The 13964-nt window shown below is 37.9% G+C and overlaps 1 protein-coding gene across 2 annotated transcripts in view; it reads left to right on the forward strand.

Moving 5' to 3' along the window:
* Positions 1 to 13520, forward strand: part of LOC126094509 (prion-like-(Q/N-rich) domain-bearing protein 25) — a 140288-nt gene extending 126768 nt beyond the window's left edge. For both annotated transcript variants that reach the window (XM_049908922.1, XM_049908930.1), the window contains one exon: positions 12885 to 13520. In XM_049908922.1, the coding sequence (XP_049764879.1) occupies positions 12885 to 12955 (71 nt within the window). In that variant the 3' untranslated portion in view covers positions 12956 to 13520. The remainder of the gene's footprint in view (positions 1 to 12884) is intronic.
* The last annotated feature ends 444 nt before the right edge of the window (positions 13521 to 13964 follow it).

The raw sequence follows: 13964 nt of genomic DNA on the forward strand, positions 1-13964 counted from the left end.
TTCTCAAACTTAAAAATGAAATTGCTCTACTTTAGTCATATACTGAAACCTCTGTTGTACAACAGTGAATTGAAAGTAGACTGAGGCTAAAATTCTTAAAAGTGAAATTATTTATTAATAAACTGGCTGTAACTATTCAATTTGTTTCTTATGACACTCAGTTAGCATATAAGGAAAAAAAAGGACCATGGATCCTTTTTGGTAACAATGTCTGGGGGCAATGAGGACACAATCACCCTGAGTTTAATGGATTATTATTTAAATAAATTTTATCAATCAAATCACATTCAGTTGTGCTACTGGCTTAGCCATTAATACTTTCTACCAATGAACAGACTTACTTCAGTGCTGTGCATACGACGAAACTCGGAGCCAACAACAAACTGTGTTGCTGGATCTGCTGCTGTTGTTGAAGATGGTAGCATCTTGTGGAGCCACGACTAATTACAGGAATGGGCAATCGTAATTAATACAGCCTCTTCTGTCCATCCCCTGTCTAGTCCTGCTACAAGACATCTGGCTGGTGTGCGTACATGATGCCGCCAAAAATGGTACTCTCTACTGTGAGAACATTAACACCACACTTCCGCACACTAGAAGTGCTGGAACTTGTCTCTCTCTCTCTCTCTCTCTCTCTCTCTCTCTCTCTCTCTCTCTCTCTTTCTCTTTCTCCGTGCTCTCCATGCAACAACTCCCTACCCAAAGATTTTACAATGCACCAAAGCACTGCTATTATCGTTGCTAGTCGATGCAAATAACAATTCTTTTGACTTTTTCTCAGAGCTTATAAGTTTCACAGTAAGACACAAATAAATACAATGAAAAGTCAACAGACTTCTACCTAAATTTATACATACAGTGGAGCAATGTCTTTACTTATTAAAAGAAAGCATTTAAATTACAAATATTTACATACAATTCAGAAAAAAAAATTATGTATCAGTAGCAGGTGCCATGCATCCTGCATTTTTGGTGTTACATGTGCCCCACGTTTCAGGACCTTTTTTTTTCGAAGGGAAACAAATTCAGGGAATGTCCTAAAATTTAAACAAACATAAATCAGGTGCATACAGTTAAACAATTTTGTCTGCATAAAATCCAATAATTGCTTTGTTATCAATTCAAATAATTATTGTAGTTATGTAGGGGGCACGTTATTTACATGACAACCCTGTGTCATTATTACTCAAAACATTATTGTTGACAACACATCTTATGAACTAACACTTCCTTCAAGAAATCAGTAAGTTTAAAATTACTACAAATATTATGAAAAGCGTACTCAATATTGGCATAGAAAAATTCAAGCATTGGAAGGTATATAAAGAATAGTAAAAAAATTTAGAAACAGGATAAGAAATAGTAATTACAAAATTCATTACATAAATGTATATAATGAACTTGAATTTTTTTTAAGTTTCCTCTCACCTTGCGCGAGTGAGTGTGTTTTAAATAAAGTTGATACCAAACATAAACATTTACATCAAAACCTTTAACAGCTGGCGCTGAAAGAAAACCAATTCGCATTGCACACACACATTTACGAAGAACGCCACAGCGCTACAAGAGCCAGCAACGACTCAGTTCAAGTGGAGCATTGTCTCATGCACCATAGTGGCAAGCTAGATCTCCTTGTTTGTGTATGCAGCAAGGAGTCCTCTTTTTAATTCCATCACAGTGGATAACTCAACACTGTCCGTTATTACACATGTGTACACAGACCTGAAACTTACAGTTCGTCTAAGTGCATCGGTCATAACTCACATCATACAGATTACAATAAAATTTTAACATTATACATACATATGCAAAGTTCACAAACTTCACTAATACTAGAATAGCACATAATGGCTTGGCTTCTCTTTTCACATTTCAGACTAATTAGTCGTTTACTGGTACAATTTTAAATCGACAATATTACACACACCTAATAGTTTGGTTGATTAAGGAAAAGCTAAACAGTTAGTGTTAGTAAGGGGTACACTGATAATCTCAAATGGTTCATTGTAAATGAATTTAAATTTTGAAATTTCATGGTTGATCTCGCTTGACTTTTCGTGTGCTTTAACAAATACAGATCACCAATAGCAAATTTGGCAAACTGTGCTTTAGTGTCATGACCCCGTATTCGTGCTTCAGCTTTCTTTTTCATCACTTCTCATAGGTGTTCTTTCTTTACTTCAAGGTTAATATCAACTCTCAGAGGGAAATCAATCATTTCTTCCACGAAACTTTTAGACTTACGGTCTAATAGTATTTCTTCCGGAGTGTAGCCCGTGGATTCATGCATTGAGACGTTCATTATTTTATCGAATTCACCGACATAATTGCCCCATGAACTGTGATTGTGGTGACAATATGTTCGGCAAAGCCAACCTAATTCACGCATGTACCATTCCGTGGGATTCCCGCTCGGGCAATAGGCCGAAATGTAATTTCATTACTTTTCATTCCTTCATTTCATAATTGAGAAGTAAATTGCACTCCGTTACCAGACAAAACTGCTTTTGGTTTGCTGACGTGCACAAAGTAATAATTAACAAATCTGTTATAAACCGCTCTAGTGTTGCCTGTCTTATCAGATATAACTTGATGAACTTAGAAAATGTTTCTAGCACCACTAATATCTACGCGAAATTCCCTGAAGTCTTGGGCAGTGGACCATAGAGGTCCATACAAACCAAATCTACCGAGCGGGGTGGCGCAGTGGTTAGACACTGGACTCGCATTCGGGAGGACGGCGGTTCAATCCCGCGTCCGGCCATCCTGATTTAGGTTTTCCGTGATTTCCCTAAATCACTCCAGGCAAATGCCGGGATGGTTCCTCTGAAAGGGCACGGCCGACTTCCTTCCCAATCCTTCCCTAATCCGATGAGACCGATGACCACGCTGTCTGGTCTCCTACCCCAAACCAACCAACCAACAAACCAAATCTAGCACATCTTTAGGTCTTATGCTCTGCATAGGGCCACAGTTCGTGCAATTCGTTACCTTCACCCTCTGACACTTATCACATGTCTTTATTCTTTCAGCAACTCTTTTTTTGCATATTATTAAAATTTACAACTTCCACTAGCTTCTCAGTGCACTTCTTTTGTCCACAATGACCATAAGCTAAATGATAGTACTCAATTATCTCTGCGACGTACTTGGCTGGTCAACACACTCGCCAGTTATTGCTATCTTCACCTTTACGTATGTACAAGATATGGTTATATATTTTGTAATACTTTCTAGGTTTCTCCCCTTTTCTACACTTTTCGTCACACTTGTTCTTAATAATTATTAGACAGTCGTCCTCCTGTTGATGACGCACATGTTTTTACAGATGCTCTCTACTCTTTTACGACCTTCTACATCTTGAAAGCAGTACAATTTCAGTATGCCTTCCGACTCGTCCTCCACAAGCCAATGATTGGTTTCAGGGCAAATGTGACAGCGTGTCCACTATACAGTTATCTGATCTTCCCACGTAACAAATGTCATAGTAAAACAGCTGCAAGAAAAGAGACTACCGTGTCAATTTTTCATGCAGTAAACAACAATCCTTTAGATAAGTGAGCGCCTTGTGACCCATGTGAATTATCACCTTTTGGTCCCACAAATAACCTTTAAATTTTCTGAAATCCCATATGATAGCGAGACATTCTTTCTCAGAAATCATATAGTAACCCTCACATTTCGTCAACGTTCGGCTTGCGAATGCGATTTTTCTGTATTCCTTATTTTCTCCATCTCCTACCTCTTTAAACAATTCTACTCCTAAGCCATAGTTAGATGAGTTAGTTCCCATATTAAATGGCAACACCAGATCAAGATGGTACAATATGTTATTCTGTAGTAATTCATTTTTCAGTCTTTCAAATGTGGTCTGACACTCGTCAGTCGACTCAAATGGCATACTTTTTCACAACAAATTGTTCAGATTTGGATCGTGGAATGCGTGCCCCTGCACAAACTTGCGATAAAATCCTGAGAACCCTAGGAAACTCATTAACTGTTTCCTAGTCTTCGGCAGAGGACAGTTCTTTATTGCCTCCACTTTCTGTGGATCTTTAGTGATACCCTCTGTTGTCACAATGTGACCAAGAAAATTCAGTTATTTCTTCACAAACTCACACTTCTTCAGTTTCAGCTTCATTCCACCTTTGCATAACACACTGAAAACTTCATCTAACAATTTGCTATGTTCTCACCATGATGAATTCGCTAGCAGCAAATCGTCCACATACACTATCTGTTTTGAGCTCAGGGCAGTGCCTAACACCTTATTTAGGGCCCTGATAAAGACAGAAACAGATATATTCAGGCCGAATGGCACTACCTTGTACTAGTAACATCGGCCTGCATATAAAAATGCTGTATATTTCCTACACTCATCTTCTAAGGCTATTAGCCATACCCAGCTGTGAGGTCAAAGCTAGTCATAAACTGTACATTGTGAAATCTTCGCGGTATCTCTCCCATACTTTCTGGTCTGTCCGTATCACGTTGAACGACCTTGTTCAAAGTGCGTGTGTCTATCACAATCAGCCTCCTTCTTGGATAGCGGTACCACATATGGTCTTACAAAGAATGGTTCATGGGGTATTACATTTAACTTGCACTGATAACCAGTAACGAGCCCCGGTTTATTTGAAAACATCTTCTTGTTTCTCATTATTATATCATATAGGTCTCATTTTTGTTCAGGCGGAGCATTTGGCAATCTGTCTACAATGCTCTCTAATTCATCTTCCAAAAAATTGTTGATGTTCATATTGTGGATACCATAGTATTCCATTTTTCTGCCTAAACCAATCTCATTAGGACAAGTAACAAGATGAATAGGTTTGTATTCACTACTCACATCGTCACTCGTTTCATCAAAACTCACATTTACTTCGGTCTTGTCTTTGGAAATGCACTTCATGGTCTTATTACTGCAGTTAATAATTGTGCAATTTTTAACAACCAATCTAACCCCACAATAATATCGGTGCACAGGTCTGGCATGATGACAAATTCCTGTTCGAATAGTTCTCCTTGAATCTCAAAACATACAAATATTTGGTTTGTTATCGGTTTACTATTCCTTCCGGTACCACCGATTATTTTGACTCCCATTACTGGCATTACTACTACTTCTGGTTTATTTTTGAGTAATTCAAATGATTTTTTCCCAACATAGCACTTAGCTCTGCCCCTGTATCAATTAAAATTTGCATTTGTAGGCCATACAAATTAATGGGCACTACAATCTGTCTACACCTGTCATTATCAATGGTTAGGTCTTCCCACAACAAATCCTCATCTATCTCCAGGTCATTCCAGAAAAATCCGTCTGGTTCTGATGCCGATAGCGGTTGGAATACACATACAGGAAAGGTAAATGCCAGGATTTGTACTGGCTGTTATGCATTGAGTGCACTGAAAACATGTGCTAGCCTGAAAACATTAACCAGTGCGTACTATGCTTACATACAAGACCACCCAAAATATGGTGTAATATTCTGGGGAAATTCTCCAACTGCTCTGAGCACATTCAGAATCCAGAAGAGAGCAATGAGGATTATTACTGGGAGCAAACCCAGAGACTCCTGCAAACCCATCTTCAGAATGTTGGAAATACTTACACTGCCTTTCCTCTACATTCTTGAGACTCTAAAATTTTTCAAAAACCACATAGTGCCAACGGACCCCAGAGTCGTAAAAAATAATGAAATACGTGAACACAACACCAGGAAAAATGCAAACCTGCATGTTATACGTACAAACACTCAACTGTGTAAAAAGGGAGCTTTCCACATGGGCCTCCAACTGTTCAACAATCTTCCCGCTAGTATTAAGTCCGTCGAAGACAACATAAAATTTAGCAAAGCCGTGAAGTCATATTTGTTGTGTTTGTTTTTACTCTGTAAATGAATACTTAGAACAGTAATCTTACTGTTTGTGTTAAACTGAAAACATTGAGCAATATAATACATTAGGATACTATAGGCCTATGTTAATATATGCTAACAGTGTTAAATGATATTTTCCGACATCTGCAACACACTGTGTACCATCAGATCACATGGAATAAATAAATAAATATCTGGTGGTTTTCTAATTCTTTGAGTTTGAACGTTTTTGATCTCTATTTGTCTGTCCTGCAGTAGTTGAACTTGTTTTGATCTCAACACCATAATCTTCCCATCAATTTCATCAATTAATGAACTTTGTTTAACCAGTAGTTAACTTTGTTTAACCAGTAGTTCACTAATTATCACCTCAGGTAGGTATTCTTCGGAAAGATTGCTGTCATCTTCTGAGATTTTTGGAGAAAAGTGCTCTGTTTTCACTTCTATCTCATCTCTCGAGTTCACGCAACCCTCATCACTTTCATCTGATTGTATAACATCAGGTTTGACCTCGTAGATGTTGTAATCTAAGTGGCTTTCGATTAGTTGTACCTGGTCATTATCGCCAAATGCATCTCGCCCCTCCTCGTAACATCCCCCTCTGTTTTCAATAGGACTAGTGTCGCTGGGGTTGGCTACTTCAAAAATTTCATTTGGGCAAGCCTGCCATTCAGGTACAGAGCTTTCCGTTTCAAAAACACTAATTTCTTCCAGGCTGAGAAGCATCAGTTTCTGTCTGCTCCCCCCATTAGCACACCTCCCATAGAATCCTCTATAACTTTTCAGTTCATCGTACATCTGACTGAACTGACCTAACCACACCTCCTCGCGTTCCACATTTCCCTGCTCAATAACAGAAACTTTATTCGAGGTCAGCTCTATTACTTCCGCTGGCGACTCATACTCTACTGAAACTTGTGTAACCATTGTTGCTTTAACAGTGGCCACTTCCTTGTCCCCTACCGGTACACTAATATCATTATTACTTTTACGAGCAGTGACAGCTGCATCAGCTGCTGTTTCCAGCTCAGTTATCATTACTCTAGGTGCATTGCTCTCTTTCTCTCGCACATGCTTCCATCGCTGAGTTATCCTTTCGGATTTATCATAGCGGTATTGTCTAGGTTTTCGTTTGGGCCGCCAAGGTCTCCCCACACCCTATGGGCCCCTAACTGGTGCGGCTAGTTGTTTCCCTGACTAATTCCGACAGACCTGTTGCTACCAGCATGCCGTGATTTATCATTTCGCTCCTGTCTACTGCATCCCTCCAAGGACCACCTACCATATACACTTGATACTGGCACCTATCATTTCTACAGTTGTGGGTATTGTTACTATGACCATGATTGTTATAGTGCCTTGGATTGTTATTACCATGGTGGTTGCTACCATTATTGCCATGGTTATTGTTATTGTTCTGGTTGTGACTATGGTTGTAATTGGTACCATTCCCACAGCCGTTAACATTTTCGCAGTTATTCCGTCAATTGTCTTCCTCTTCTACTTTCTCTAAAAATGCAGCAATCATTCTCGAACTACTGCCGATGTATCTCTTGGAGTCATCTGGAAGCTTCTGCCACAGCCCCCAGACAATCTCCTATTCAGTTTTCCAATCGCGCAAATATTCCAATTTGCAAATCCAGTTTTCACAAAAATTTTTCATGGAGCCACGCGTGTTTTACATTATAGGGTCTCGACACTACGAAATCATGCCATACACACTCTTGTTTCTGCTCTGACGAATACTCTTTCAAGAATGCATTTTTGAACTCTTGAAACGTCATGTTTGTTATATCGAGGTTTAAGCCCCATCCCTTAGCCTCACCAGCTAAGAAGTCGATTACTGCATTTATTCTTCTCTTTTCTGTCCATGATTCCGGCAATACCCTTTCACAATTTTTAATGAAGTTGGTAGCATGCAGTCCACCCTGCTCTTTGAGGGGATCGAAACGCTCTTCCTTCGCTGATATTTCAGCACTAGGTGCATGGTATGACACATAGTGCTCTATGGATTCACCAATCAACATAGTGCTGATTTTCTCCTAATTGTTTCTCTAACTCATTTATCCTTGTAACTATTTGGCATGTGGTAACGGATAACGTTCCCACCTGCTTCTTCTTTTCATTACACACAACCAAGTGTCTATTTACTTTAGCACCTATGTCTGATACTAAAGTCTGTAAACTCGTTATTTTCCCTACATCATCTTCTCAAGCTACTTTTACTTTTTTAGCTACCTTGCTCTCTATTGTAGGACCAACAGTCTCTACCAGTTTCTGTTTGATCCTCCCTACTTCAGTTTCAAAATGAACATTTATGTCTCCTATCTTTGTTTGGGCTTTCTCCATGTCACGCTTCAGATTACTGATTTTGGTTCTCAGTGCTAAAACTTTTGCTCCAGTTTTATCTACCTTTGTGTTAACAATTCCAATATTACCATTAACAGTTTTAATTGCTTTATTCTGGTCATCTATTTTTGGTGATTGGGCATCCATTTTAATGATTAATGAACTGAACAAATCTTTTATATTTCCAGAAATCACAGGTTGCAACACTGGTTCTGTCTTAATAGATTCCTCATATCCATCATCATTAGGGTCTGTTTTACTTTTTATTCTGTATTCCGTAGCATTTTCAAGTGCCTGGAATTCCCTTTCAGAGATTGTTCGATTTTCAGCAGCAGCGTCTGTGATGCTAGCCGTCGAACTCCAAACAATGGGTCCCATTTCCTGAGTTGTGCATTGTTTGACTGATTGTTCCACATTTGGTACAATCATATTACTCATTTCACCTAATTTATTCATGGTGCCCTGTTTGCTGATTACTGTGAAATTTAAATGTGCGAATTATTTCTGCCACTTACTATTATTGTATGTGAGTGACTTTGTTTGCAGCAACAAGTTATTATTCACTACAAAACTACACAATGCAAATTCATGCACAGAACAATACCAAAACTGATATAGTCCAGTGACCTGCGTTGCCACGTGTAGTCTCCCTCTTACTAATCAGCCTATCCTGCTCGCAATATAAAATATGATCCTGGATCGCGTGTATGCCTAATGGTTATTTTCTAATTGGATAAGGCTATCTTTCCCAAAGAAGTGATACCGATAAGTAGGAGGAAAGTGTACAACCGACCCTTCTGATGGAAAGTCTACTAAAAATAAAAAGTAATTAAACCGAATAGTGCTATAATTTGGAAAATGAAAGTTATTTTGTGCATTCACTCACGAACCACACTGGACAGAAAAGGGGTACCACTGATCATGAATCCAAAAGTTACACTAATGAACAAAAGGAAATAATTAACAGTCGCCATCCCACTAGGGCAATTTACATCCAAAATCCTGTACAAGATGATGGGAAAGAAAACATGTATTATTAAACACTAACGTGTCGACTGAAGGTTGTCACATTCTTTTTTTTTTTTTTTTTTTTTTTTTTTTCTTCTAGTCGATGCAAATAACAATTCTTTTGACTTTTTCCCAGAGCTTATAATTTTCACAGTAAGACACAGATAAATACAATGAAAAGTCAACAGACCTCTACCTAAATTTACACATACAGTGAAGCAACATGCTTACTTATTAAAAGAAAGCATTTAAATTACAAATATTTACATACAATTCAGAAAAAAAATTATATATCGGTAGCAGGTGTCATGCAACCGACTTTTTGTGTGTTACAAGGCCATATAATTGTTGAAAATAATGGGTTGGTGGTTTGCGAATGCAAAGCTCATGCCCAATAGCTCCCTCACGTATTTAATTGGTTTCAGATCAGATGAGTTGGTGGCCAAGACGCCTAGACATGTACACCTCCATGCTCCTCAAAGCACTGTAGCATGATTCTGAAACTGTAACATGAACAGTTGTCCTGCTGGAAATTCCATCACCATTTGGGAAGACATCAAGCATGAAGTAATGCAGGTGGTCCACAATAATGTTCACATAGCCCACAGCTGTCCAGGTGAATATTACTACCAAAGGTTTCATGGAAGCCCATGTTTGCCCCTCTTAGGATAATACAGGCTGTGTCCCAATGTGTGGTGCATCTTTTGAACAGCTGTTCACCTGGATCATGGCTTATCCAAAGATGACAACTGACCCAATGTGACAAGAAATGCAATTAATCTGACTCGGTGATATGTTTTCATTGGTCCACTGCAATCATAATTGCCGATGTTGTTGAATCGTCATGGTAACACGAATAGTTTGTCAGCTAAGGAATGCATTTTGAACAGTGTTCTCCACTCACTTGTAATTGCGCCTCATTTTAGCACTGACAGTAGACATGACTATCATCAGATCCATCACAGATCAACACTTATTCTGCTTTACAGAGTAGGTAAGCCTCCAACCTCAGTGTTCTGTGATGAAGGATGCACATCCAACATTTTGTTGTCTACTTGTGCTTTCACCTTCTGTCAACCACTTTTGATAGACGCTCATGAGATCAGTAACTCTGATAATAAAATTAAAGCAATTTGGAATATTATTGAAAGGGAAACAGGGCAACCAAGAGCACAGGAAGACTTTAGTGCCATAAAACTGAATGACAAGTGTACTAACAAACAATCAGAAATTGAAAATATTTTCAATAATCATTTTTTTAAATGTTGTGGAGAAAATAGGATCTAGATCTTCACTAGAAGAGGCAAAGCTTCTAATAGAAGAGGCCATACCTGTGCAGTTTGAAACAAGTGCAATTCCACCAACCTCTCCCTCTGAAATCAGTAAAATAACAAATTCACTGAAAAGTAAAAGCTCTTATGGAATTGATGGCATTTCCAGCAAGGTACTTAAAGCTTGTTCCCCACAGATAAGTAGGATTCTCAGCCACGTATGTAATAGCTCTTTGGAGCAGGGTGTTTTCCCCGATAGACTGAAATATACCATTGTAAAACCATTGCATGAAAAGGGGGATACATCGGATGTCAACAACTACCGCCCAATCTCTCTTCTGACAGCTCTATCAAAAATTTTTGAGAAAGTAATGTATTCAAGAGTAGCCTCCCATATTTGTAAAAATAAGGTACTAACAAAATGTCAGTTTGGTTTTCAGAAAGGCTTTTCAACAGAAAATGCTATATACACTTTCACTGATCAAATATTAAATGCTCTGAATAACCGGACATCACCCATTGGTATTTTTTGTGATTTCTCAAAGGCCTTTGATTGTGTAAATCATGGAATTCTTTTAGATAAGCTAAATCATTATGGTTTGAGGGGGGCAGTGCACAAATGGTTTAATTCATAATTAACTGGAAGAATGCAGAAAGTTGAAATAAGTGGTTCATGTAATGTTAAAACAATAGCTGATTCCTCAAATTGGGGGGGGGGGGGGGGGGCTATCAAGTACGGGGTCCCACAGGGTTCAGTCTTAGGTCCTTTACTGTTCTTGATATATATTAATGACTTACCATTCCACATTGATGAAGATGGCAAGTTAGTTCTTTTTGCTGATGATACAAGTATAGTAATAACATCCAAAAACCAAGAACTAAGTGATGTAATTGTAAATGATGTTTTTCACAAAATTATTAAGTGGTTCTCAGCAAACAGACTCTCTTTAAATTTTGATAAAACGCAGTATATACAGTTCCGTACAGTAAATGGCACAACTCCAGTAATAAATATGACTTTGAACAGAAGTCTGTAGCTAAGGTAGAATTTTCAAAATTTTTAGGTGTGTCCATTGATGAGAGGTTAAACTGGAAGCACCACATTGATGGTCTGCTGAAATGTCTGAGTTCAGCTACGTTTGCTGTTAGGGTTATTGCAAATTTTGGTGATAAGAATCTCAGTAAATTAGCTTACTATGCCTACTTTCATTCACTGCTTTCGTATGGCATCATATTCTGGGGTAATTCATCATTGAATAGAAAAGTATTCATTGCTCAAAAACGTGTAATCAGAATAATTGCTGGAGCCCACCCACGGTCATCCTGCAGACATCTATTTAAGGATCTAGGGATCCTCACAGTGTATATACTCACTTATGAAATTTGTTGTTAATAATCCAGCCCAGTTCAAAAGTAATAGCAGTGTGCATAGCTATAACACCAGGAGAAAGGATGATCTTCACTATGCAGGGTTAAATCAGACTTTGGCACAGAAAGGGGTAAATTACGCTGCCACAAAAGTCTCTAGTCACCTACCAAACATCATCAAAAGCCTGACAGATAGCCAACTAACATTTAAAAATAAATTAGAAGAATTTCTAGATGACAACTCCTTCCACTCATTGGCTGAATTTTTAGATATAAATTAAGGGAAAAAAAACAAAAAAAAACAAAAAACAACAACAACTACTTCAACATTAGTGTCATGCAATATGTTGTGTAATGTAATATCTTGTACAGACATCTTTTATTAACCTGACATGTTCCACATCATTACAAAGTGTCATATTCATGATCTATGGAACAAGTATTAATCTAATCTAACAACTGCATGTGAACAGCCAACCAGCTTTGCTGTTTCTGATATGCTTGTTACTAGGCACCACACTGTAACAATCTGGGCTTTGTCAAAAATCGAACAATGGAAAATCCAGGATGGAATGCAACAATATTGATCTTCGTCAAAGTCATTTATGTCAGTGGAGTCCCCAAATATGACCCATATTGTCACTAGAATGATGCCCCATTTGTTTCTAGTCTGCTTTTATACTTTCCTTACTATCTCTGTAGCCTACAGAGCCATTGTCTCACAGAGGGCAGTGGTCATACTGTTTTGGCTCGCCTTTGTATGTAGATGTAAATGAATTTCAGTTCCTCTGGATGTGAAAACTAGTCATTTTATGACTGTATGTGTGTTAAAACATTTTCTGGGTTGCAAGTAATGAGACGTCCCATCAGTATTTAACATGATTCTACACAATGTCTTTACTTGCTTGACATTCTTGTTATATTGTAATATGCAATTTATTTTCAAGTGACTTTAAACACGTTTTAAAATGTGTATCATCCTTTGTGACTAGTTCCTTTATTACAGATTCTGCAACAACATCAGCACTGTCCTTTCTGCTGGTGGCATTTCACCTTTTGGTGGTTTTTCTGTTTTGAATATGACTGCTTTATGAAAGAGCACAGAAAGGCAAATATTTATGCACTACATGGGAAGGAGGTGACAACAGAAATACATCCCCAAGAAGAACAGAAATGTGTTTTGAAATGAAGCATTTTTGGTATAGATAGTGCACACTAAGACCTGCATTTTGATCTATCACTTTACTTAAAAAAATCAAAGAAAGACTGACATGAATATTACAAAAGAAAGACACCCACATATTTTTGAGATTGCAGGAGGGGGCAAGATGGCATTAGCGATAAGAATAATTCACCTCTCTGAATATCTTGTGTGCTTTCAAAGTTTGAGCCCACACAGTATTTCTCTGTGAAAGCTGTCTTCCCTCTCTCTCTCTCTCTCTCTCTCTCTCTCTCTCTCTCTCACTCACTCTCTCTCTAAAATTATCCCTCAGGTGTCTCGCTGGGAGAAAGACTGCTTTTTACCATCTGTCTGCATATTAAGGAATCTTTTTTTACACCTTTTTCCTTGTAGTTTATCACATGGAAGAGGTAATAATTTTTCCATTCACTTAGTTTTCACTTAATTAATTATCATTTTAGTGATGCATATACATTGTTTTGTGTCAAATTTTGCAATTACTGTTGAAACATTATTACTTGTAAATAAAAATAATTTATATAACAGTGATATGTAATGCCAATAAAATTAAATAAAAGTCATTTGTCACTAAGTAACTGCAAGTATTGAGTGATATTATGAAGGCCATATTGTTTTTCCTATCCTCCTCCAGAGAACATGGCTTAATTTTTTCATCAATAAGATATTGTTGTCTTGTCATCGTCTAGACGTGGGTCACTGTTTCCTTTATGGTACACATGGCACTGCTTTGCTTTATTTTAATATTCCATCATTTCTCTTGAGTATCATAGCCTTTTTTTTTTTTTAGATAAGAAAATTCTACATGAACATATCATTATCGCAAAAATTCCATAGTTTAGTTTCCCACTCTGCCCATACATGTATCATTAGGATGTAGGTAGCGAG

The sequence above is a fragment of the Schistocerca cancellata genome, chromosome 1, assembly GCF_023864275.1.
Source record: "Schistocerca cancellata isolate TAMUIC-IGC-003103 chromosome 1, iqSchCanc2.1, whole genome shotgun sequence".
NCBI lineage: Eukaryota > Metazoa > Arthropoda > Insecta > Orthoptera > Acrididae > Schistocerca > Schistocerca cancellata.